At 44.0% G+C, this 25,686-nt stretch overlaps 1 protein-coding gene across 7 annotated transcripts in view; it reads right to left on the bottom strand.

Annotated features, from left to right (window-relative positions):
- The window catches only part of LOC137307135 (signal transducer and activator of transcription 5B-like), a 135,765-nt gene that overhangs the window by 41,341 nt on the left and 68,738 nt on the right, over nt 1-25,686 (bottom strand). For all 7 annotated transcript variants that reach the window (XM_067976453.1, XM_067976455.1, XM_067976456.1 and 4 more), the window contains exons 3-6: nt 16,622-16,763; nt 11,835-11,930; nt 7,082-7,286; nt 3,407-3,507 (exon numbers count right to left, since the gene is read on the bottom strand). In XM_067976453.1, coding sequence (XP_067832554.1) covers nt 3,407-3,507; nt 7,082-7,286; nt 11,835-11,930; nt 16,622-16,763 — 544 coding nt within the window. The remainder of the gene's footprint in view (nt 1-3,406; nt 3,508-7,081; nt 7,287-11,834; nt 11,931-16,621; nt 16,764-25,686) is intronic.

The following is a 25,686-nucleotide window of genomic DNA, read 5'->3' as shown; positions in this document are numbered from 1 at the left end:
TTTACTGATTTACCTGCTATCTTTGATTCCAATCCAACGGGGCCAGATCCCTTTTCAATTCACTGAAATTAGACCTCTTCCAGTTGAGTATTTTCCCATTTGATTTTTCCTTGTCCTTTTCCATAACAACTCTAAACCTAATGATATTATGATCACTGTTTCCCAAATGCTCTCCCACTGAAACATGCTCCACTTGTCCCACTTCATTCCCCAAACTAGATCCGGCACTGCTTCCTTCCTCGTTGGGCTGGAAACATATTGATCAAGAAAGTTCTTTTGTACACATTTCAGGAATTCCTCCCCTTCTTTGCCCTTTACACTGTTATTTTCCCAGTCTATATTAGGATAATTGCAGTCCTCCATAATCACTACTCTATAGTTAGTGCATCTTTTTGCAATTTGCCGATAAATTTGCTCCTCTATCTCCTTCCCACTATTTGGTGGCCTATAGTATACACCCAGCAGCATAATAAGCCCCTCTATTGTTCCTTAATTCTAACCAAATAGATTCTGTCTTTGACCCCTCAAGTACATCATCCCTTTCTAATGCTGTAACAGTATCTTTGATCAATATTGCCACCCTCCACTCCTTTCTTTCCTTCCCTATCTTTCCTGAATACATTGTAACCAGGAATATTAAAGTACCCAATCCTCTCCACGTTTGAGCCAGGTCTTCGTTACTGCCACTATATCATAATCCCATGTGGCAATTTGTGCCTGCAGCTCACCAACCTTATTTACCACGCTCCGTGCATTTACGCACATGCACTCCAAACCTCTTAGTCTGCCTCGCATTTCCCCCCTGGATCCTTCCTATTTCTGAACTACTCTTTATTCTAATGCTGTTTGTCTCTCCTAGTCCTCTATACACCTTGTATCTCCTCTCTAATGATTCATCCTGGTGCCCCTCCCCCTGCCAAATTAGTTTAAAACCTCCCTGCGAGGGCATTGGTCCCAGCCCTGAAGTGCAACCCGTCTGTCTTGTACAGGTCCCTCCTGCCCCAGAACTGGTCCCAATGCCCCAGGAATTTGAAGCCCTCCCTCCTGCACCATTTCTCCAGCCACGTATTAACCTGTCTTATCTTACTGCTCCTATAATCACTAGCACGTGGCACTGGGAGTAATCCAGAGATTACTACATTTGAGGTCCTGCTCTTTAACTTCCTCCCTAGCTCCTGAAACTCTGTCTGTAGGACTTCAACCCTTTCCCTACATATATCATTGGTTCCAACATGGACCACGACTTCTGGCTGTTCCCCTTCACCCCTCAAAATGTTCTGCACCTGAGTAGCACTCAAAATCATTTTTTCCATTCAACACGCAACTTCTCTTACTAAACTGCTGTTGAAGGCGTGAACCTCTTAATGAAGTCCTGCACCTTCTCAATTTATTGGCAATAACATAAAATAGAGAGAGAGAATCATCTATGCTTGCAACCCTCCTTCGATGCCATGTGTTATTCCCAGTCAAAACAAGGCAATCAGCTGCCAATGCTGCTCTAAACTGGAAGTGTACCAGGTTGGCCTGAAGCAACTGGCTCAAATTAGCCTAATTACTTTTTCTCTCTCTAAGGACAAGAGCTTTCACCACCTCAGGCTCAGAAGCAGTTTTGACTGTTTATCAACAAAAGCACAAATAGAAGTTGGCAGTGAGTAAAAGAAAATACGTGCAATTATATAGCGCTTTATGTCTCTCAGAAACGTCTCAAGGTGCTTCACATACAATGTATTGTTTTGAAGTGCAGTGACTGTTATGTAGGCAAATGCAGCAACCATTTTGCGCACAGCAAGAATCCTCAAACAGCAATGAGATGAATGACCAGATAATCTGTTTTTTGGTGGTGCTGCTTGAGGGAGGAATGTTGGGCCCAGGACACTGCAGAAACTCCCTGCTCTTTTTCAAATAGTGCCATGAGATCTTTAACACCCACCTGAACAGACAGGGCCTTCATTTAAAGTCTCATCCAAGTACTGCACTGGGAATGTCAGCCTAGATTATGGGCTCAAGTTCTAGAGTGGAGCTTGAACCCATAATCTTCTGACTCAGAAGCAGGATGAGGTTTCAGATTGCTCCCCACTTCGAAATTCAGATTCTGAACATTCTTTATTCAATGGAAGACAGTTATAATCATTTGTAAGCAAGCCCAAAACTCCTTTGAACCTCAGCAATGCAATCAATTTAGTGCCATATTTTTGTCAACTGACCCTGAACACAAGACTCCAACTGCACATTCACGCTGTATCAGCTTCAATCCAACAACTGGAGCCAACATTAGATGAATGACCTCGGTCAACCTAGGTACCGGCATGAGTCTGGCTAGACATACAGACTGCCGAGTTTCAGTCCAAATCAGAGGCTCAAGTAAGTGTAACACTGTGGATGTGGGTGTAGCAAAGTTATTTAATGCCACTTCATTCACATTTTAATGCTGTTGACCAAAGAGCATTTGCACAGACGCACGAAGACACACACAGACACACACACCCGAAACGTGACAATTCTAGATTGCAAATTCCAAGACTGACATATGACTGTTTAGGAGAGTATCTCAGAACATAAGATGGTTAAGCAGTTGGTGATGAATAAGCCTAGCCTGCAGCATTGGACTCTGAAATCTAGAAATGGACATCTAGAACATGAAGGTGTGTATCACAATACAGGCTGCGCTGCAAGTGGTGGGGGAGAAAGAGATGATAGAGAGTAAACATGGTCCCTTTGGGGGTCAAACTGGCTCGAAAATAACACACCAGGCGATGGAAGATTGGAACAGAGTCAACCCTGCATGGCAGGCTTGGTACAGTGTTGCGATACTCGAGCCATGCAGGTCCACAACAATCCGGGGGGGCTGGGGCGGTGGGCGGTATTGATAATTGACCAGCTAGCCAGAAGGGGGTAGCCCTGTGAGTTGGGAGTGTGCTTCTTCCAATTTGGCTCCAGATAAACCTGCAAGTCAATAGCCTAAGTGTTGTCAGTGCTCCATGCTAGTAAGCTGCCTGGAGTTAACTGGTTAAACAACAGTACTCCCAAGCCTTGGCTCGTCATCCCACACTTAAAACTCTCTGGGCTTGGGTAGTGGTGCGTGTCCCTAGGAGGAGCAAGTGTGGATATCAGGCAAATGGAAACTCTACTTGCATGGATTTCTCAGTAGCTTGGGTTGGAGACTCTTTATCACATTGATGGGTCTCCATGTATGTTAAGCTACCCAGCTGACCAAAAAACAATCTACATGGTTTGGTGGAAGCAGGGGTATAGGGCAACCTTGAGAGGGCTCAATTGCTCTGATGATTGGCAATGGAAGCAACTCCCAGGAGAGGCCTCAAATCTGTTCACACTTTCATGAAGTGTTTCCACAAACATTTCCTTAGCTTGGCCAATTGCTTATTACTCCAAACAGAAGTAAGCTCACCCTTCTGTGATCGTCCTGTGTGCTCTTCTGCTGGTTTATATGCTCCTCCCGCTTGGTGTATTCTGGTAATGAGCTATTTACTTGCTGCTGGTGGAGCTGAGCTGAAATAAAAAGAATTGTGCAATGAACCTCAGATCTAGGAAGACTTCATTAAACTCTCAAACAATTTTTCCCTTTTGCTCGTCCATCTGACCTGACATCGAGAGAGAGAGAGAGAGAGAGAGAGAGAGAGAGAGAGCGCGCGCTCTGCCCCTCTGTAGCCAGCCAGCAGCAACCACTCAGGCATGACTCTGCCCTCTGATTTTCCTTCACCCCTGCTGGGAAACAGCACAGCCTCAGTTTGGCAGCTGCCCACTTAACGTGGCTCCTATCAGGGACTAATAGGAGTGTAACATAAATTGTGTCCAGCCCAGGTTCATAGCACTCAGTGTCACAACATTACCTAACGCTGCACAAACCCATCCATACATAAATGAAGAGTGTATGGGTGGAAAGGGACAGAGAATAAAGAATGAGAGAAAGAGGAAGAGACATGCATGAGACAGAGTGAGAAATGCACACATGCATGAAGTGACTCAAGAATGAGAAAGACATTCATTTGCCTGAAAGGCTTGTACCCCTTTTTTCTCTCTCACTTGTACATATGCAAGACAAAGAGACGTATATGCAAGAGAGGGGGGCGTGCACGAGAGAGAGAGAGAGAGAGAGAGAGAGAGACACACACACACACAAGACAGAGAGGGGGCACATGTGAGCAAGAAGGAGATGGAGAGGGAAGAGTGTCTGTGCACAAGAGGGAGAGGGCGAAGTTCGTGCAAGCCCAAGAGAGGGGGCATGCTCACAGAGCAGAGGGCGCAAGCCAAAGGATGCATGCAAGAGAAAAGGGAGAAAAATGGGTGTATGCACGAGAGAGAGAGAGAGAGAGAGAGGGAAAATGTGCACGCAAGAGGGGCGCATGCAAGTGAAAGAGGGGCATGCTTGATTGAAGGGCGCATGCATGTCTCTTCCTCTTTCTCTCTCTCGTTCTTTATTCTCTGTCCCTTTCCACCCACCATCCCATACACACTTCATTTATGTACGTTATGGGTTTGTGCAGCGTTAGAAGAACTTTTATAGTTTATATTAGGAAAAAGGTGGTGGTCAGGAGCAGTGTTGGCACCTTAAAAACTGAAAGTGGGGATATTGTCATTGACAATGGGGAAATGGCGACATGTTGAACAATTACATTGCGTCCGTATTTACAGTAGAAAAAGAGGATAGCATGCCGGAAATCCCAAGAAAACTAATATTGAATCGGGGACAGGGACTCAATAAAATTAACATAAGTAAAACAACAGTAATGAAGAAAATAATAGCACTAAAGAGTGACAAATCCCCAGGACCAGATGGTTTCCATCCCAGGGTTTTAAAGGAAGTAGGTGAGCACATTGCAGATGCCCTAACTATAATCTTTCAAAGTTCTCTAGATTCAGGAACTATCCCTCTAGATTGGAAAATTGCACGTCACTCTGCTTTTTAAGAAAGGAGAGAGGGAAACCGGGGAATTATAGACCAGTTGGCCTAACATCTGTTGTGGGGAAAATGCTGGAGTCTATAATTAAGGATAGGGTGACTGAACACCTCGAGAATTTTCAGTTAATCAGAGAGAGCCAGCATGGATTTGTGAAAGGTCGGTCGTGCCTGACAAACCTGATTGCATTTTTTGAAGAGGTGACTAAAGTAGTGGACAGGGGAATGTCAATGGATGTTATCTATATGGACTTCCAGAAGGCATTTGACAAAGTCCCACATAAGAGACTGTTAGCTAAGGTAGAAGCCCATGGAATCGAGGGAAAAGTACGGACTTGGTTAGGAAGTTGGCTGAGCGAAAGGCGACAGAGAGTAGGGATAATGGGTAAGTATTCATATTGGCAGGATGTGACTAGTGGAGTCCCGCAGGGATCTGTCTTGGGGCCTCAATTATTCACAATATTTATTAACGACTTAGATGAAGGCATAGAAAGTCTCCTATCTAAGTTTGCCGATGACACAAAGATTGGTGGCATTGTAAGCAGTGGAGATGAAAACATAAAATTAAAAAGGGATATTGATAGATTAGGTGAATGGGCAAAACTGTGGCAAATGGAATTCAATGTAGACAAATGTGAGGTCATCCACTTTGGATCAAAAAAGGATAGAACAGGGTACTTTCTAAATGGTAAAAAGTTAAAAACAGTGGATGTCCAAAGGGACTTAGGGGTTCAGGTACATAGATCATTCAAGTGTCATGAACAGGTGCAGAAGATAATCAATAAGGCTAATGGAATGCTGGCCTTTATATCGAGAGGACGAGAGTACAAGGGGGCAGAAGTTATGCTGCAGCTATACAAAGCCCTGGTTAGACTACACCTGGAGTACTGTGAGCAGTTCTGGGCACCGCACCTTCGGAAGGACTTATTGGCCTTGGAGGGAGTGCAGCGTAGGTTTACTAGAATGATACCCGGACTTCAAGGGTTAAGTTACGAGGAGAGATTACACAAATTGGGGTTGTATTCTCTAGAGTTTAGAAGGTTAAGGGGCGATCTGATCGAAGTTTATAAGATATTAAGGGGAACAGATAGGGTGGATAGAGAGAAACTATTTCTGCTGGTTGGGGATTCTAGGAGTAGGGGGCACAGTCTAAAAATTAGAGCCAGACCTTTCAGGAGTGAGATTAGAAAACATTTCTACACACAAAAGGGTGGTAGAAGTTTGGAACTCTCTTCCGCAAATGGCAATTGATACTAGCTCAATTGCTAAATTTAAATCTGAGATAGATAGCTTTTTGCCAACCAAAGGTATTAAGGGACATGGGCCAAAGGCAGGTATATGGAGTTAGATCACAGATCAGCCATGATCTTATCAAATGGCTGAGCAGGCACAAGGGGCTGAATAGCCTACTCCTGTTCCTATATTCCTATGTTATGTAGTGACACTGAGTGCGACGGAGCTGGGCTGGACACTATTTATGTTACACTCCCATTAGTCCCTGATAGGAGCCACATTAAGTGGGCAGCTGCCAAACTGAGGCTGCGCTGTTTCCCAGCAGGGGTGAAGGAAAATCAGAGGGCAGAGTCATGCCTGAGTGGTTGCTGCTGGCTGGCTACAGAGGGGCAGAGCGCGCTCTCTCTCTCTACAGGGATGTCAGGTCAGATGAACATGCAAAAACCATGGAATCACTTGAGAAACACATTGATGCTACAATGGGGAACAGTAGGATCTTTCTGGATTGATTAATTAAGGTGCACTGAATATCCTTCCTCATCCTTAATGATCTTGTGATCAGAACGCTCCACCAGAAATAGTAACTTGTCTTCTCTTTCCAGATGCCAGCAGACCTGCTGTGTATTTCCAGCATTTTCTGTCTATATTTTAAGTTCTGATAGAAGTACAATATATCTTATTAAATTGATTATCTAATATTGAAATGCTGGTGAATCTGTGTGTGAAGATTTGTAGAAAATTTCCCAGATGTCAAATATCCTAATATGGTGTATAAAGAATCAGTCCTTTTGATGTTGCCAAATTGGGTTTGACTCACTAATTTAGCAAAAGTTAGTCATGTAGTAAATTCTCAGTCTCCAAACAGATTTCACGTTAGATTTGTTGGTATTTTGAACTTTGTGAAAGTCCAGCTGTGATCTGCTTCATACCTACCCTGGTAACACTCTAACTGCTGCTGTTCACGGAGGAGAGTTTCATTGATTTGCTGAATGCCACTGCGGTACATCTGAATGTTCTTGATTAAGTTACTCAGCAGAGTGAGCTGCTGTAACACATTTGCATCTTCCTGCTTCATCCTTTCACTGTTGGTGGTCGGAACAGCTTGGGCTGGTAAGGAGATAGGTGGTGCAACACTGACCTACAAAGCAAAACAAAGAAAAATGGCTGTAACATCACCTGCTCTGATCAAAATTTCATAAATACTAAACCGGATTGTCAAAAATGAACCATTTACTGAGTGAATACACACCTTTCATTTGTTACTTCCTCCCTTGAGAGTACAAGCATGATTGTATATTCTTCTATTTTACAATGGTCTCTTATTTGAGTAACTGGGATGACTTTCCTACCCCGGCAGCTCCCAGAAGTAGCTTGGCTTGTGCTCTGGAAATAACCGTTTAATGAATAGTCACACTGCCAGTTCAAATTTTCACTCAGTCATCGTAACATATATCTGAGAGTCCATGAAGGAACCAAAATAGCGAGCGGGTCCTTGTTACCAACAACTGGGGGGCCTTCCCACATCTCCATTGTTAAAACTGCCTCCAAGAATCTGTGTTTCTTCTTTCACCATCAACGACTTTCACTCTCTAACGCCCAACTCAGTCCAAGACATGAATACTGCTCTCATACCTCAGGACACTTTAACATCTTCTCATACTCCTTCAGGGGATACCAAAAAAAGGCTCATCATCTGACAGACAATCCCACTCTCACCTGAAGCCTCTAAACCCCTCTCACAACCTTTCTTGTCTCTCTATTTTATCTCTATTCTCTCCGCTATGCTCAGTGTTCCTCTAACTTTCCTCTCATTCTTCTAAGTTCCAAATACACGGTCTTACAAGTTCTTCCTTACACCTTCAATCTGTGAAAATTAAGACTCATTGCACCGTCTCAATAATCTAATACTTGAGCCAGGCAGGTACGCAGTACTCTAGCACACTGCTGATGCCTAGTGCATTAATGAGGGATAGACCTGTTTCTGGGGACAGGAGTTCTCTCATTCTGCTTCAAATGAACCTGCAAGTTAAGGTGGTTTTGAATGGACAAGCAGCAAGAAATTTACCAGTGCTATGTATTGGTAAGCGGCCTTAATATTAGCTGGTTAAGAACCGGCAGTGCCCTTGCGCACACTTATCCTAATCCTTGGCTCTTGCCAACATGCGCCTAAACTTACTGGACTTAGGTAAGTGGGGTGTGTCCCTACAGGGAGAGAGTGCGCAGTCCATATTGAGCTGGCTGAAAGTCTACCTGTGTGGATTTCCCAGTAGCTTGGCATAGATACTCAATCATGGTGGTCAATATCAAATACACCCAGCTGACCAGAACAAGTCTGCCCTCCCTCCTGGAAATCCCCAGCCCAAAATTAAACCAAAAAATCCCCCTCATCCCACTGAGCAAAATTTCAGTCCCTGCCCCTCTCTTCCAAAAGCAAGATTTCAACCCTACCCCCATCTGGCTGCATTTCTTGTTCCAACACACCCACTGGCTGCCAATCCCTCCCCCCCACTCCCAACTCCCTCGTGGCTACAGTTCCCTCACAGGCTACCTCTGCCTTGCCTCATTTCCACTTTTATAGTAACCTCCCCAACAGCATTTCCGATCCTCCACACCCACCACCTGGGGACATAATTCTTTTCCCCCAATGATTAGCTATTACATGCCTCAATCCCCCTATCCCCGTTGATCTGAATTTCCCTTCCTCACCACTCCCTCCCTTCATCCCCCACTGTCTTCTCCTTCCCCTCCTCTCCCTGTGCCATCCTTGCTTCCCTTCCCACACTTTGTTCCATTATCCCCCACCCTCTAATCCTGCCTGACCTGAAAAATTCAAATGGGCTTTGAATAGCCATATACAATGCCACAGCTGTTCAGCTAGTAGGCTTTTAATACCCAAACATGAAGCTACCTGATCACTACTTCTTGATTTATCGCGTCTCCTCTCCTACTCTTTTCAAACTTGGTAGTGTTCTGCGCCTTCAGCCCTTCAGATAGGTTACTCAGTCAATACAAGTTAGTAGTATGATTGCATGCCAGAATGAACCAAGATTTATTTATCATTGCGCTAAATATTATTTGCATCCTGTCACGCAGTCCTAGATCTAAGCCAATGACAATTGTAAAGCAGCGTGCAAGAGTATCTGCATTTTCCCCTCCTGTGGATAAGTATCTCAACTCCACTCAAACTCTCCCCACAACAGCATGACTGATATCAGCAGCTCACCAAGCGGGAAATTGCGGCCTCCCTCACTGTGCCACCCAGAAATAGTATCCACTGACTGACAGATCTCCCATGGTATTGCTCATGGGTATTCCATGACTTGCAGTGTGGTTTCTGGTGTTCCCACAATCCTGCTTTCAGCCTAAACGTGACAGAGGTTTACCCCTATTGCTGTAATACAGTGAAGCAATATAGCTTATGATTAACAAGATAAATAATACTAAACAGTTATGGATACTGAAAGATACAGGGCCTCACAGATCAAATATTTGTATTATTATTTACCTACTATTTTACAATACTTGCAAGTAAGGGTGCATTTACACTATAACTGTAGCATTGGTGTGAAGCACCGCTGCAAGACTGCTTCACACCAATGCTGCAGTTATAGTGTAAATGCAGCTTGATTTGGAATCAGAGCCTGACTTGACACCAGTACAAAGAGAAGTAAGATCCTTGGAGCCAGGCAATCTTACTGCACTTCACTTTGGAGTCATTTTAGGCCTTGACACTGGATTTACAGTCCACAAGCTTGTAGTATAAATGCAGTGTAGCTGTTTGTTCTTCCCTGCCCAAAGCCACTTACTCTCAGTTTACTTAATAATTGTTTTGCTGTACATCCACAATGGATTTGCAGTATTTGCTTAAGATACAAGTATTTCATTTGTTCTTCCCTCCCCAAAATGTTGCTTCTTTTTCTCAGCTATTTATGTGATTAGAGAAGATATCTTTCCTCTCTCTTACTTCCCACACTGGATTTGTAGTTCTTGCTTTAACTGTTGTTACCATAGTGCTGTACCAGCAAGCTTTTCCTCAGCATCAAATCTCCAGTGACTCGAACGTTGCTCTGGACTTGGCCAACTGATTCCCAATCACAATGTCTGTGCTCAGCATCAAAGCACCCCACAACATTTCCCCTTTTATAGTAACCTCCCCAACTGCATTTCGCGTCGTCCCAAACTTATCCCCAGGACCACCTTTAGCTCAGATTTTTTTTATTTAATGGCCTAAATTGTGTAAAAATGCAATTTTTTTTATTTTTGCTTCTTTCTGCCTCATGGTTGCTATTTGTAAATTTTTAGCCTAATTATTGTCATACACTAAGTATTGTAGTTCCACAGGAGCAGGGTTAAAAACAATTTCCCTGATGCATCTCTTGCATACATACAGAATTTGTTAACAGGAATTGGAACTTCTCACCTCCTAAGGCCCAATTCAAATTTCCAGATTCTGGACCGGAAGCAGAATCCAAGTCCCTGGCCCAAGAGAGAGGGGCAGGTATGTTCAGGGGAACCTTCTCGCAGGCATTCCTACCATTAAATGACGAATTTTATGGATAAGTTCAATGATTTTTTAAATCAGAATTGTGTAATTTATGTGCTTATGTTATGGTATGATATAATATAATATAAATGTTATTTGTTAGCTGTATATATTGACCTGAGTAAGGAAGGAAATGGTCAGCATAAACAGTTTGGAAAAATTATTTGAGTGATTTGGTTTGTTCATCTTGTGGTATTTGCTGGTTCCAGATTGTTTAGCTTAAAAACAAAAATGGAACGATTTAACTGGGTGATATTGTGCAGAATCCTGGTGTAACCTTTCGCTACCTGTCGAGATATTACTAAATCAGCTTGGTTAACTTGAACGCACAATCAGAATTGTGTGGCAAATGATTTTTCTTGTTAGACACATTCCAAAGATTTTTGATTATGTTGGTTGATAATTTTGTAATTTTACAATGGCAATAAGTCATGGAGCCAGAAACGTTAATCGATTCCATGACAAGTTACTAAAAGACACAGTTGTCGGAACTCAATCCACCTACAATTTCTAACTTTGTTTACTAATGGGACGTTCAAGATGACAAACCAATTTTTCTACATTTAGGTGCAAGCTGCACCACATAAAGCACCTGATGCAAGTACAGGAGTCCACATTACAATAAAACTGATGGTTAATAAAATAAAACCTTTTTGTTCCTCACCGGCCTCAGTGTTCCTAGACTAGGGAGACAAACAAATTTAGCCTTCTGTTTGTTAACCAGCAACCCCTACGATTCAGTGACGTGTGTGGACATCAGGTGAGGACAGGATCAGGCTCAGCTGCAACGTCCTTCACAGACGTGCACTGGCTGAGGTCAAACATGAAGAATGGCCACTTGGGCAAGGTATCAAAAGGCTGCTCTGCACCTGTGGAACCGTTCTCCAGCATGAATCCACACTTTCAGAGAAAGTGAGGGGCGAGAAAAGTGGGAAAATATTTTTTATACCACACCTGTATAAATAGAATACTTGATAGTAAACTTTCAAACTTGGGATTTAAACCACTGGCAAGGGGGACTCATGTGAATGCGCAGACAATTCCCTCCCTTATCATGTGGTCGCCTTCACTGTGGAAACTGTATGGCTGTCACTTGATTTTTCTTGACAAATGAGGGAGCTTCAGAAAGAGTTGAAAACTTACGCTGGCCTGCTGAAGCTCTAGCAATAATTGTTTTTCCTGCATCAAGAGGCAGTTCACAATATTCACCAGTTCTAATGGCTGCAGATCATACATTTTCTGTAACAGAGTAAAATATTCATTTAAGTATTATTTTAGTGACATTTCTAGCAAATTAGCACAGTCTGTCATAAAAAATAGCTGGTAATGCAACATGGGCAATGAGCATCTTAAAGAAAAAAGACATGTCAGCATTTCTGATGAAACCTTTCATGTTGCATACTCTCGATGCACTTCACACTGCTAGTACAGTACCTTTCATACAGAAATAAGAATTTATTTTCAAGATACCAGTTGATTTCCCCTGGCATTGCACAGAGGGAGTCAAGACCAAGTGCAGTATTCAGGTCAAGTCGTGTTAAAGGGTGGGGATAACTGGACCCATGCGAGGTGGGGGGGGGGGGGGGGGGGGAGAAAGAGAGGGGAGAGAGGAGAAGAGAATCAAAATCAATGCCATGTGGCAGGGGGGTGGTGGGGTTTAGTAGAAATTTTGCCAGGTTAGTACCCACCTTAATCTGAGAGGAGTTTGGACAGTTGGCTTGGAAGGTATGGGAAGAGTAAAAATCAGGTTGTCATTTCTAGTGATGAATTGCACAAATAGAGATAAATGGGTTTCACCTAATAGCCATTACAGAGACGTGGTTGCAAAGTGACCAAGATTGAGAACTAAATATTCCAGGGTACATGACATTTACAAAAGACAGGCAGAATGGAAAAGGAGGGGGTGTCGCCCTAATAATAAAGGATGACATAAGGACAGTAGTGAGAAAGGATCTCGGCTCGGAGGATCAGGAAGTAGAATCAGTCTGGGTGGAGATAAGAAATAACAAGGGGCAGAAAACACTGGTGGGAGTAGTTTATAGTCCCCCTAATAGTTGCTATACCGTTGGACAGAGTATTAATCATGAAATAATAGGAGCTTGTAACAAAGGTAATGTAGTAATCGTGGGGGACTTTAATCTGCATATAGACTGGGAAAATCAAATTGGCAAAGGTAGTTTGGAGGACAAGTTCATGGAATGTATTCGAGACGGTTCCCTAGAGCAACACGTCATGGAACCAACCAAGGAACAGGCTATTTTAGATCTTGTACTATGTAATGAGATAGAGTTAAATCAGTAATCTCACAGTAAAAGAACCTCAGGGGAAGAGCGATCATAATATGATGAATTTCACATCGAATTTGAAAGTAATGTACTTAAGTCAGAAACTAGAGTCTTAAACTTAAATAAAGCCAATTACATAGGTATGAGGGGCGAGTTGTCAAAGGTAGATTGGGAAATTAAATTAAAGGGTTTGACAGTTGAAAAGCAATGGCAAACATTTAAAGAAATATTTCAATATTCTCAACAAATATACATTCCATTGAGAAATAAAAACTCCACGGGAAGAGTGATCCACCAGTGGCTAACAAAAGAAGTTATGCTGCAGCTATACAAAACCCTGGTTAAACTGCACCTGGAGCACTGTGAGCAGTTCTAGGCACCGCACCTTCAGAAGGACATATTGGCCTTGGAGGGAGTGCAGCGTAGGTTTACTAGAATGATACCCGGACTTCAAGGGTTAAGTTACGAGGAGAGATTACACAAATTGGGGTTGTATTCTCTGGAGTTTCGAAGGTTAAGGGGTGATCTGATCGAAGTTTATAAGATATTAAGGGGAACAGATAGGGTGGATAGAGAGAAACTATTTCCGCTGGTTGGGGATTTTAGGAGTAGGGGGCACAGTCTAAAAATTAGAGCCAGACCTTTCAGGAGTGAGATTAGAAAACATTTCTACACACAAAGGGTGGTAGAAGTTTGGAACTCTCTTCCGCAAACGGCAATTGATACTAGCTCAAATGTTAAATTTAAATCTGAGATAGATAGCTTTTTGGCAACCAAAGGTATTAAGGGATATGGGCCAAAGGCGGGTATATGGAGTTAGATCACAGATCAGCCATGATCTTATCAAATGGCGGAGCAGGCACGAGGGGCTGAATGGCCTACTCCTGTTCCTATGTTCCTAGATTGTAAGAGCTTCTACAGGTAAGCAAAAAGGAAGAGAATAGCAAAAGTAAACGTTGGTCCCTTCGAGGCTGAGACAGGAGAAATTATAATGGGGAATCAGGAAATAGCAGAGACGTTAAACAAATATTTTGTATCTGTCTTCACAGTAGAGGACGCAAAAAGTATACCAAAAATAATGGGGAACCAAGAGGTAAATGAGAGTGAGGAACTTAAAACAATTAATATCACTAGAGAAAAAGTACTGGACAAACTAATGGGACTAAAAGCCGGACCTGACGGCCTACATCCGAGGGTTCTAAAAGAGGTGGCTGCAGAGATAGTGGATGCATTGGTTATGATTATCTCAAATTCTCTAGATTCTGGAACGGTCCCAGTGGATTGGAAGGTAGCAAATGTTTCCCTCCCTTCTTGAATAGCGGGGTGAGAGAAAACAGGGAACTACAGGCCAGTTAGCCTGACATCGATCATCAGAAAAATGCTGGAATCCATTATTAAGGAAGTGGTAACAGGGCACTTAGAAAATCATAATATGATTAGGCAGAGTCAACATGGTTTTACGAAAGGGAAATTGTGTTTGACAAATTTATTAGAGTTTTTTGAGGATGTAACTAGCAGGGTAGATAAAGGAGAACCAGTGGATGTAGTACATTTGGATTTTAAAAAGGCATTCGATAAGGTGCCACATAGAAGGTTGTTACACAAGGTAAGGGCTCATGGGGTTGGGGGTAATATATTAGCATGGATAGAGGATTGGTTAACAGACAGGAAACAGAGAGTAGGGATAAACAGGTCATTTTCAGGTTGTTAGGCTGTACTAGTGGGATGCCGCAAGGATCAGTGCTTGGGCCTCAGCTATTTACAATCTATATTAATGACTTAGATGAAGGGACTGAGTGTAATGTATACAAGTTTGCTGACGATACAAAGCTAGGTGGGAAAGTAAGCTGTGAAGAAGACAGAGTCTGCAAAGGGATATAGACAGGTTAAGTGAGTGGGCAAGAAGGTGGCAGATGGAGTATAATGTGGGGAAATGTGAGGTTATTCACTTTGGTAAGAAGAATAGAAAAACAGAATATTTTTTTAAGTGGTGAGAAACTATTAAATGTTGGTGTTGAGAGGGATTTGGGTGGCCTCTTCCAAGCAACACAAAAAGTTAGTATGCAGGTACAGCAAGCAATTAGGAAGGCAAATGGCATGTTGGCCTTTATTGCAAGGGGGTTGGAGTACAAGAGTAAGGAAGTCTTACTACAATTGTACAAGGCATTGGCGAGACCTCACCTGGAGTACTGTGTACAGTTTTGGTCACCTTATCTAAGGAAGGATATACTTGCCTTAGAGGCAGTGCAACAATCACGAGATTGATTCCTGGGAGGAGAGGGTTGTCGTATGAGGAGAGGTTGAGTAGAATGGGCCTATAGTCTCTGGAGTTTAGAAGAATGAGAGGTGATCTCATTGAAACATAAGATAATGAGGGGGCTTGACAGGGTAGATGCCGAGAGGCTGTTTCCCCTGGCTGGAGAGTCTACAACTGGGGGGCTTAATCGCAAGATACGGGTTCAGCCGTTCAAGACTGAGATGAGGAGGAATTTCTTCACGCAGAGAGTTGGGAATCTTTGGAATTCTCTACCCCAGAGGGCTGTGGATGCTGAGTCATTGAATATATTCAAGGCTGAGATGGATAGATTTTTGGACTCTAGGGGAATCAAGGGATATGGGGATCAGACAGGAAAGTGGAGTTGAGGTTGAAGATCAGCCATGATCTGATTGAATGGCGGAGCAGGCTCAAGGGCCGAATGGCCTACTCCTGCTCCTTTTTTAAAAAAATGTTCTTATGTGCATGCTAAGGGGAAACCGTCATCCTATGGCTTCATAGAGAAACGGGAAGCTATCTGATAATTTTAAAATGACTTAAGCAGTATTGGATTTGGAACAATATTAGTGTGACAGCAATTTATTATTGTAGATGCCTATCGCATAGCCAACTACAGGCATAACAGGTACTGCAGATAAATACTGACACTTATAAAATGAATTTTGCCATAGACAGAGCCTGACATGGGAGTTTTCGATGCATTTTGAAATGGAATCTTGTAGCCCACTCAGCAATTTTATTGTATAATGGGTGTTAAAAATGACACAGTTGGAATTGTGATCTCAGCTCTTCAGGGCACCAACCATGTGTTCAAACGACTTTCGGGGCAGGGAGTCTTTTGTTGCAACCTGATCCCAATTAGCTGCTCAGCCAAACACATCCCTCTCTGTTGCAGAGGATGGCCATGTTTCTGGCCACATACCAGCCAAATACATTTGAATATTCTAATCTACCAATGACTAACCAGTAATGGTTAGTCATAGTTAGTACCTATGCCAACAGTACAACGCCAATCATTGGGTAGTGCCTATAAAGTGGCAGGACAAAGATTCATACTCATGATGCTCCATAACCTAAGCATTGAGTGTCAAGTGGAAAGTCATGCCAGACAAGTGTCGTACACCAAGAGTCAGGCAGCACTGCAGAGCAATGCAAGCAGATTGCCTGTCCACCCTCCTGGACAGGAATGGTGTAATGCTGGCAGAAACCCAAGAAAATGGAGAAGATACCTTAAAAGAGTGAGACTCAACTCTTTAAATGGCTCAGTGAATAAGTGGCATGCAGACAGATCTACTATTGTCATTAACCCATTACTACTCAATCATGTTAAAATGCAGATTAAGTGCTCCCTCTTGTATCCTGCACCATACCTTGAGGAAAGCAGCATATTCATTCAGCTTGCACTTCATTGGAAAGGACATACGACTTGAAACTTTGTCTAATTCAGATACCATTGTGTCCAAGAGATTTCGAGCGATATTTTCATTGGAAGGGTTTATTTTAATGGAGCTCCTTAAAAAGAAAGGACACACAAATTGAAACTTTTTTTTTGACAAAAAAGAAAAGCTGATACAAGTGATCAGCACATTAGTGTTGCTGTCAAACTTCATGTTCTAATCCTTGCGTTAAAGACAAACATTGAATTAAATTAAGATGTTAGACTGGATCCTCCAAATATTGGTCGTTAAGGTTGAACTGGCAAGCAGGAATACATCTTCTAGGACATCAAATGGCTCCCACACATACTTACTGCTAGCAGTGTAGCACTAGTCATCAAGTAGTGCCATGAAATGGTAGAACATAGGTTCATGCTCACAATCTACCAGCAAGCTGAGCCCCCAGTTTCAAGTCTGCTGCTACGGAGAAATGTCAAGTGGGGTTAGTCACACTGAGCAACTCTCACGCACCTTCTAGAACCCAGTCAAGTACACGAGGTTGCCCGTCTGCCCCGTCAAATTGAGATGGCGCATGTCAAGATAGACCCAAAACAGAGGAGAAAATACTTTTTTTTTAAAAAGAAGTCTCAGCTTCCCTGATGGCTCAGTGGTTACTTTCACTATGTGGTGTGGTACTAAATCAGTGAGAACAGCAAGGTCCCACATTTGATCCATGGCTTGATCTAAGCCAGGGCAGCAATGAAGTGGACAAAAGTGTCGGGCAAAAAAGGTAGGCATGATTTCCACTTCTGATCACCATCTAACGATCCCTGCTGGAAAGTGCAAGTGTGTACATCATGGAGTGCAGAATTAGGCAACACTGTGCTGCCCTTCATAGTTGGATATCCCTGACATTCAATACCTGGGTTGATGCATAATGAATGCCCACTTGGGTGAGGTACCAAAGGGCCGACAGCACATCTGCAACTGTACCATAGCATGAATTACCATCTCCAGCACTGGAGGGAAAAGAAAATCAAGGGAAAAGCACCATGCAAACCCACCATGAAGCAACATCTTCCCCATTAGATCAACAAGGATTAAAAACACCATAGCATACCCCAACCCTTACAGTAATTCCAAAATATTCCATCCCTTCAACTACATCAACAAGAAACAGTACATCAGCTCCAATCATATCATCGTGAATCAGGTGGATATACGAGTAATGAAACAAAAGAGTGCACATCATCTCATGATGGGTATGTACAGTTTAAGATGTAATTCGACCACCCACTGTTAATTTGACAAACTTGAAATCATTCCTTGCAATCCATTATTGGGCATACAGTCAACCATAAAATAATTTTATGAACTTTATGACAGAACATAAATCATCCCCATCACCACTGAAATGTTCATCCATATCCACATCAAGCTCCACCTCCACAAACTCCAACTCATCCAGAATCTGTCGCCTGCATCCTATCACGAACTAAATCCCACTCCAATATCAACCCTGTCCTCGCCAATCTCCATTGGTTCCCTAACCCCCAACGCACTGATTTTACTTCAAAATCCTTGTACTCGTTTACAAATCCCTCCATAGTTTCCCTCCACCAGACCTCTCCCATCACATCCAGACCTAAGTTGCAGTTTGCACTCTCCACTTTTCTGATTCTGGTCTTCTGTGCGTACCCTCCTCCTCCTTCTCCGCTCCACCATCAACAGCACGGCCTTCAGCCATCAAGTACTGGCATTCTCTTTCCAATCCCATCCCTCTTGTTGCACCTCTCTGCATCTTCCAAGGCTTCCTCAAAACCCAAAATGGTGAAAAGCTCAAAACAGTGGATGTCCAAAGAGACTTAGAGGTCCATGTACATAGAACATTAAAATGTCATGGACAAAGTACAGAAAATAATCAAAAAGGCTAATGGAATGCTGGCCTTTATATCTAGAGGACTAGAACACAAGGGGGTAGAAGTTATGCTGCAGCAATACAAAGCCCTGGTTAGACCACACCTGGAGTACTATGTTCAGTTCTGGGCACCGCACTTTAGAAAGGATATATTGGCCTTGGAGGGAGTGCAGCGCAGATTTAAGAGAATGATGCCTGGATTCCAAGAGTTAAATTATGAGGCGAGATTACACAAACGAGGGTTGTATTCCCTGGAATTTGGAAGATTAAGGAGTGATTTGATCAAAGTTTTCAAGATATTAAGGGGAACTGATAGGGTAGATAGACAGAAACTATTTCTGTTGGTTGGGGAGTCTTGGACTAGGGGACAAAGCCTAAAAATTAGAGCTAGGACTTTCAGGAGTGAAGTTAGGAAACACTTCTACACACAAAGGGCGGAGAAGTTTGGAACTTTCTTCCGCAAATGGCAGTTGATGCTAGCTCAATTATTAATTTTAAAATGTGAGATAGATAGATTTTTGTTAACCAAAAGGTATTAAGGGATATGGGGTTAAGGCGGGTATATGGAGTTAGGTCACAGATCAGCCATGATCTCACTGAATGGCAGAACAGGCTCGAGGGGCTAAATGGCCTCCTCCTGTTCCTATGTTCGCATTCTTTGAACATGTCATCTTCCCTAATTCTTCCCCACCCCTTTTTCTTAAGCACTGTAGGACATTCCCTAAATTCCCTAGGGAATCTCGTTGCCAATGCATGGATCACTTACATCAGTTGTTCTAGTTGCTATCTATGTAAATATCGCATTTTCCCAATCAGCTGTAGGCCAGCCATGGAGAACCTATATTTGCCTAATATAGAAAGCAAAACAGTTTTATTTCTTCCTCGCTGTTGATTCTTAATTAAACAATGACTACGAATTTCTATTTTTCTGCCACAGTTCAAATGAATAAACAGTGTTCAATTGCTGTTGGAATGACCATCAGTGTTGGACAAACCACTGACTGACTAAACCTTTCAATGCTCAAGGAACCTTTGTTTTATTCCAGGTTTCAGAAAACAAAGTGGTCTATTTTTCTAACTTAGATATCAGAGTCTGAACTAGAAACACAGGAATATAGATGGCAGGTTGTTATGCCTCTTTAGAATGCAATCAATGTGTATAGAAGACTGTCAGCCAAACAATAAATTCAACTATGGTAATAATCCCAAAGGATCTCCCCAATTACTGTCAGTAAATAAATGCACTGCCTGGTGTTCTACTGAGCCATATAGATAAGGGCACAGAGTAGATCCCCGGTTTGCACTTGTTAGCTGACCTCAGCTGGGCAACAGTAAGGATGCTACAATTAGCCTTAGTAACCCTGGGCTAAGAAAACAATATCAGGGCTCCCATTCCTGATCAATATCCAGTGATTTCTGTAGGAAGTTCTTGCTTGTGGGCACTGGGTGAAAACAGGACCAGGATTGGCTGTGATGCCCTCCATGATGGAATAACCTACTAACACTCACTGTCTAAGCTCACATAGGAAGAATGGCCACATTAGCGAGGTTCTGAAAGGTGACAGGTGCCCATCAATCAAGAATCAATGCCTTGTGGAGAACAAGGCAGGAAAAAAAGTGTTTTCTCTTTGTTTTTCAAATTATTACCAAAACCATCGATAATTCTACCTCCATCATTTTGTTTTTTTTTCCAGCCCCTGCTTTTAGGTTCTCCCCAAGCCATGCACAATTCCATGATCAGGAACATGGGCAATAAGGCTGATACCATACCCCTGCTAATGCCACTCACCAGTTGCTGAGAGATGTGCGAGGGTTACTTACCCTTAAGATTTTCACTTCTTATCCAGGATCGGGAACTCACAGTAGGAGGAATTGTGGGTGTGTGTTTTCACCTTAGCTCACTGTGACTTAACATAATATTTAACTACATGTTCTTAGCATTCCTGTAAAAAAAATTAGAACCAAGGTAACACTGGCTACACCAGCACCAGATAACTTTGTCACTCTTGTCCTTTGAAATGCTCAGATTTTTTAGCACCCAAGGAAGATCCTTTAAGTATGATTACTGAATTTTTGCACATGGCTTTGTAGCATGACAGGAAAAGGGTGCATCTTACAACCATATAATGTTAGATCAAAGTTATAGTAGGGTCAAGTGGTGGATAAAGAAGGTTTTTTGAGAGAAATTAGGTATCTTCTAAACACCTCTTAAAAGTTTTGTGTCTATAAAATTGTATGGTACCAAAATTTCAGTTGAAAATCAGTACTGAGAAAGTGCTGCATTGTCGGAGGTGTCATCTTTTGCACGAGATGTCAAACCGAGGCCCTGGCTGCCTGCTCGAATGGACAAAAGATCCCACAGCACTACTGGAAGAGGAACAGGGAATTCTCTCCATTGTCCTGGGCCAACATTCCTTCTTCAACCAACATGACCAAAAACAGATTGGGTGTGAAATTGGATAGCACCAGTCTGCCATCACAAACTGGGCACCGGGAATAATCCATGCACCAGAACAGGTAGGCCTGAGACCCACTCAATATTGGGCCTCGGGCCTCATTTAAATTAGAGTGGTGCTGAGGATGCATACAATCCCTTCAAAGACCTCCGGTTAAGCCCCTTGTAGACTTGATTATCCTAAACGCAGCAGGGCCGGCAAGCACTAATGCCTGTTTCAGGCACGGATCCTGAACGCCTATACTTCAGCCTTTACCAATATGGCGGGTGGCGCACTTCCAGCGTGGAATGTTTCGGAATTGCTAGGCCGTTATGTGGTCATTCATCTCATTCCTTTGTGTGGGACTCTGCTGCATGCAAATTGACCGCCATATTTGCCAACATTGCAACAGTGATTGCACTTCATTGATGGTAAAGCATGTGATAAGGTACGATATAAAGTTCTTCCTTTATTCTAGTTCAGAGTGAGCGCGAGTGCTAGGACCATGTGACCAATCATATCTGGAGAATCAATTCCATAAAAAACACACAGGGATGGACTTTAACTATCGGACAGCTGGCTGGCTGCCCGATTCCTCATGCAGGAGACCTGGTCCATTTCAAACGTTGGGTCTTATTAACATACATACCCACCACTAACCCAACCCCCCAATCCATTAAAACACAGACGTGTAGTAAAATGCATGAAGAAATAGGCCCGCAGAATGTTTACACATGGCATTAATAACAAAGCAAATCATATAACAATATACTACGCTTAAATTAAACTGCTCCACATTTGCCTGGAGCCGCTGGGCACAGTAGGCCCATGCATTAATCCGCTCCTGGAGTGTCTGTAACCCCTCAGTGACGTTAATAACCACACCATTAACAAAAAGAAAGCCAGTGTTCTGACCTGCAGCCTGAATGAACTCACCTTGTGTTTACTGAACAGCAATTAAGATTTTGTGTCTTTAAAGGGACAAAGCTTCACCTAAACATTCTGCATTACATGGAAAACTGCTCCTGTCCTTAGTAAGCCAGAAGATACGTTGTTTTATATGAGCAACCCTGGTTCAATGAGGAGTGTAGAAGAGCATGCCAGGAGCAGCACCAGGCGCACCTAAAAATGAGGTGCCAACCTGGTGAAGCTACAACTCAGGACTACATGCATGCTAAACAGCGGAAGCAACATGCTATAGTCAGAGCTAAGCGATTCCACAACCAACGGATCAGATCAAAGCTCTGCAGTCCTGCCACATCCAGTCGTGAATGGTTGGTGGACAATTAAACAACTAACGGGAGGAGGAGGCTCTGTAAACATCCCCATCCTCAATGATGGCAGAGTCCAGCACGTGAGTGCGAAAGACAAGGCTGATGCGTTTGCAACCATCTTCAGCCAGAAGTGCCGAGTGGATGATCCATCTCGGCCTCCTCCCGATATCCCCACCATCACAGAAACCAGTCTTCAGCCAATTCGATTCACTCCACGTGATATCAAGAAACGGCTGAGTGCACTGGATACAGCAAAGGCTCTGGTCCCAGACAACATCCCGGCTGTATTGCTGAAGACTTGTGCTCCAGAACTAGCTGCGCCTCTAGCCAAACTGTTCCAGTACAGCTACAACACTGGCATCTACCCAACAATGTGGAAAATTGCCCAGGTATGTCCTGTTCACAAAAAAACAGGACAAATCCAATCCGGCCAATTATCGCCCCATCAGTCTACTCTCAATCAGCAGCAAAGTGATGGAAGGTGTCGTCGACAGTGCTATCAAGCAGCACTTACTCACCAATAACCTGCTCACCGATGCTCAATTTGGGTTCCACCAGGACCACTCGGCTCCAGACCTCATTACAGCCATGGTCCAAACATGGACAAAAGAGCTGAATTCCAGAGGTTAGGTGAGAGTGACTACCATTGACATCATGGCAGCATTTGACAGAGTGTGGCACCAAGGAGCCTTAGTAAAATTGAAGTCAATGGGAATCAGGGGGCAAACGCTCCAGTGGCTGGAGTCATACCCAGCACAAAAGATGGTAGTGGTTGTTGGAGGCCTATCATCTCAGCCCCAGGACATTGCTGCAGGAGTTCCTCAGGGCAGCGTCCTTGGCCCAACCATCTTCAGCTGCTTCATCAATGACCTTCCCTCCATCAAAAGGTCAGAAATGGGGATGTTCGCTGATGATTGCACAATATTCAGTTCCAATCGCAACCCCTCAGATAATGAAGCAGTCCGAGCCCGCATGCAGCAAGACCTGGACAACATCCAGGCTTGGGCTGATAAGTAGCAACTAACATTCGTGCCAGACATGTGCCAGGCAATGACCATCTCCAACAAGAGAGAGTCTAACCACCTCCCCTTGACATTCAACAGCATTACCAATCGCCAAATCCCCCACCATCAACATCCTGGGGGGTCACCATTGACCAGAAACTTAACTGGACCAGCCATATAAATACTGTGGCTACGAGAGCAGGTCAGAGGCTGGGTATTCTGCAGCGAGTGACTCACCTCCTGACTCCCCAAGGCCTTTCCATCATCTACAAGGCACAAGTCAGGAGTGTGATGGAATACTCTCCACTTGCCTGGATAAATGCAGCTCCAACAACACTCAAGCAGCTCAACACCATCCAGGACAAAGCAGCCCGCTTGATTGGCACCCCATCCACCACCTTAAACATTCACTCCCTTCACCACTGGCGCACCATGGCTGCAGTGTGTACCATCCACAGGATGCACTGCAGCAACTCGCCAAGGCTTCTTCGACAACACCCCCCAAACCCGCGACCTCTACCACCTAGAAGGACAAGGGCAGCAGACACATGGGAACAACACCACCTGCACGTTCCCTTCCAAGTCACACACCATCCCGACTTGGAAATATATCGCCGTTCCTTCATCGTCGCTGGGTCAAAATCCTGGAACTCCCCACCTAACAGCACTGTGGGAGAACCGTCACCACACGGACTGCAGCGGTTCAAGAAGGCAGCTCACCACCACCTTCTCGAGGGCAATTAGGGATGGGCAATAAATGCCGGCCTCGCCAGCGACGCCCACATCCCATGAACAAATAAAAAAATAGAAAAGCCAAAGGAGCAGTGGCATAGGCAGGGGTGTGGGTCTCCCCCCCGCCGCCGCCAAAACGTCTACGATTTTTTTTAAAAATCGGATTACTCCTTCTTTCGCAAGAACGTGCCTGACATAACATATAAACAACAGATGTCCTTCCAGAGTTAGTCAGTTCTGCAATTCGACCAGCGAATACCGTTTTGTTGGAGATGAATAGAGTGATCAGTTCCGGAGGGACATAGTCAAACACAAGGCAGTGCGCATTCACTCTGGAGAGAATCTCGCTTTCCGCGAACGGAAGCACCTCCCGTGGCGAAACAAACTTACGAAATGTGTTCTCCTCGTTGGGGAAGGGCGGACAAAGCTCAAACGTAGCGGCACAGACAATAGTGGCCATGATGTGGATAAGCCGTTGATGGACTGGGGTGGACAAATGTAAGGAATCTTACAACACCAGGTTATAGTCCAACAGCTTTATTTGAAAATCACAAGCTTTCGGAGGCTTTCTCCTTCGTCAGGTGAGTGTGGGATTCCATGAAAGTTACCGCATATATAGTCAGAGAACAATGCCTGGTGATTACAGATAATCTTTCCAACTGCCCGTTGTCAAGGCAAAGTGTTCAGACAGAGACACATTACACACAGGACTACTGAATATACAAACGGTCAGAACCCAAAGACAGACAGACAGATCCGAAAGAGAGAGAATGACCAGTTGTATTAAAAACAGATAACTCTTTTCTCGCTGGTGGGGTTACATGTAGAGTGACATGAACCCAAGATCCCGGTTGAGGCCATCCTCATGGGTGCGGAACTTGGCTATCAATTTCTGCTCAACGATTTTGCGTTGTCGTGTGTCTCGAAGGCCGCCTTGGAGATCGCTTACCCGAAGATCGGTGGCTGAATGTCCTTGACTGCTGAAGTGTTCCCCGACTGGGAGGGAACCCTCCTGTCTGGCGATTGTTGCGCGGTGTCCGTTCATCCGTTGTCGCAGCATCTGCATGGTCTCGCCAATGTACCATGCTCCGGGGCATCCCTTCCTGCAACGTATGAGGTAGACAACGTTGGCCGAGTCACAGGAGTATGAACCATGTACCTGGTGGGTGGTGTCCTCTCGTGTGATGGTGGTATCTGTGCCGATGATCTAGCATGTCTTGCAGAGGTTGCCGTGGCAGGGTTGTGTGGTGTCGTGGACGCTGTTCTCCTGAAAGCTGGGTAATTTGCTGCGAACGATGGTCTGTTTGAGGTTGGGTGGCTGTTTGAAGGCCAGTAGTGGAGGCGTGGGGAAGGCCATAGCGAGGTGTTCGTCGTCATTGATGACATGTTGAAGGCTGCGGAGAACATGGCGCAGTTTCTCCGCTCCGGGGAAGTACTGGACGACGAAGGGTACTCTGTTGGTTGCGTCCCGTGTTAGTCTTCTGAGGAGGTCTATGCGATTTTTCGCTGTGGCCCGTCAGAACTGTCGATCGACGAGTCGAGCGTCATATCCCGTTCTTACGAGGGCGCCTTTCAGCGTCTGTAGGTGTCCATCGCGTTCCTCCTCGTCTGAGCAGATCCTGTGTATTCGCAGGGCCTGTCCATAGGGGATGGCCTCTTTGACGTGGTTAGGGTGGAAGCTGGAAAAGTGGAGCAT

Source organism: Heptranchias perlo, chromosome X, assembly GCF_035084215.1.
Source record: "Heptranchias perlo isolate sHepPer1 chromosome X, sHepPer1.hap1, whole genome shotgun sequence".
In the NCBI taxonomy this organism is placed as follows: domain Eukaryota; kingdom Metazoa; phylum Chordata; class Chondrichthyes; order Hexanchiformes; family Hexanchidae; genus Heptranchias; species Heptranchias perlo.
This window is presented reverse-complemented; position numbering and strand designations above follow the sequence as displayed.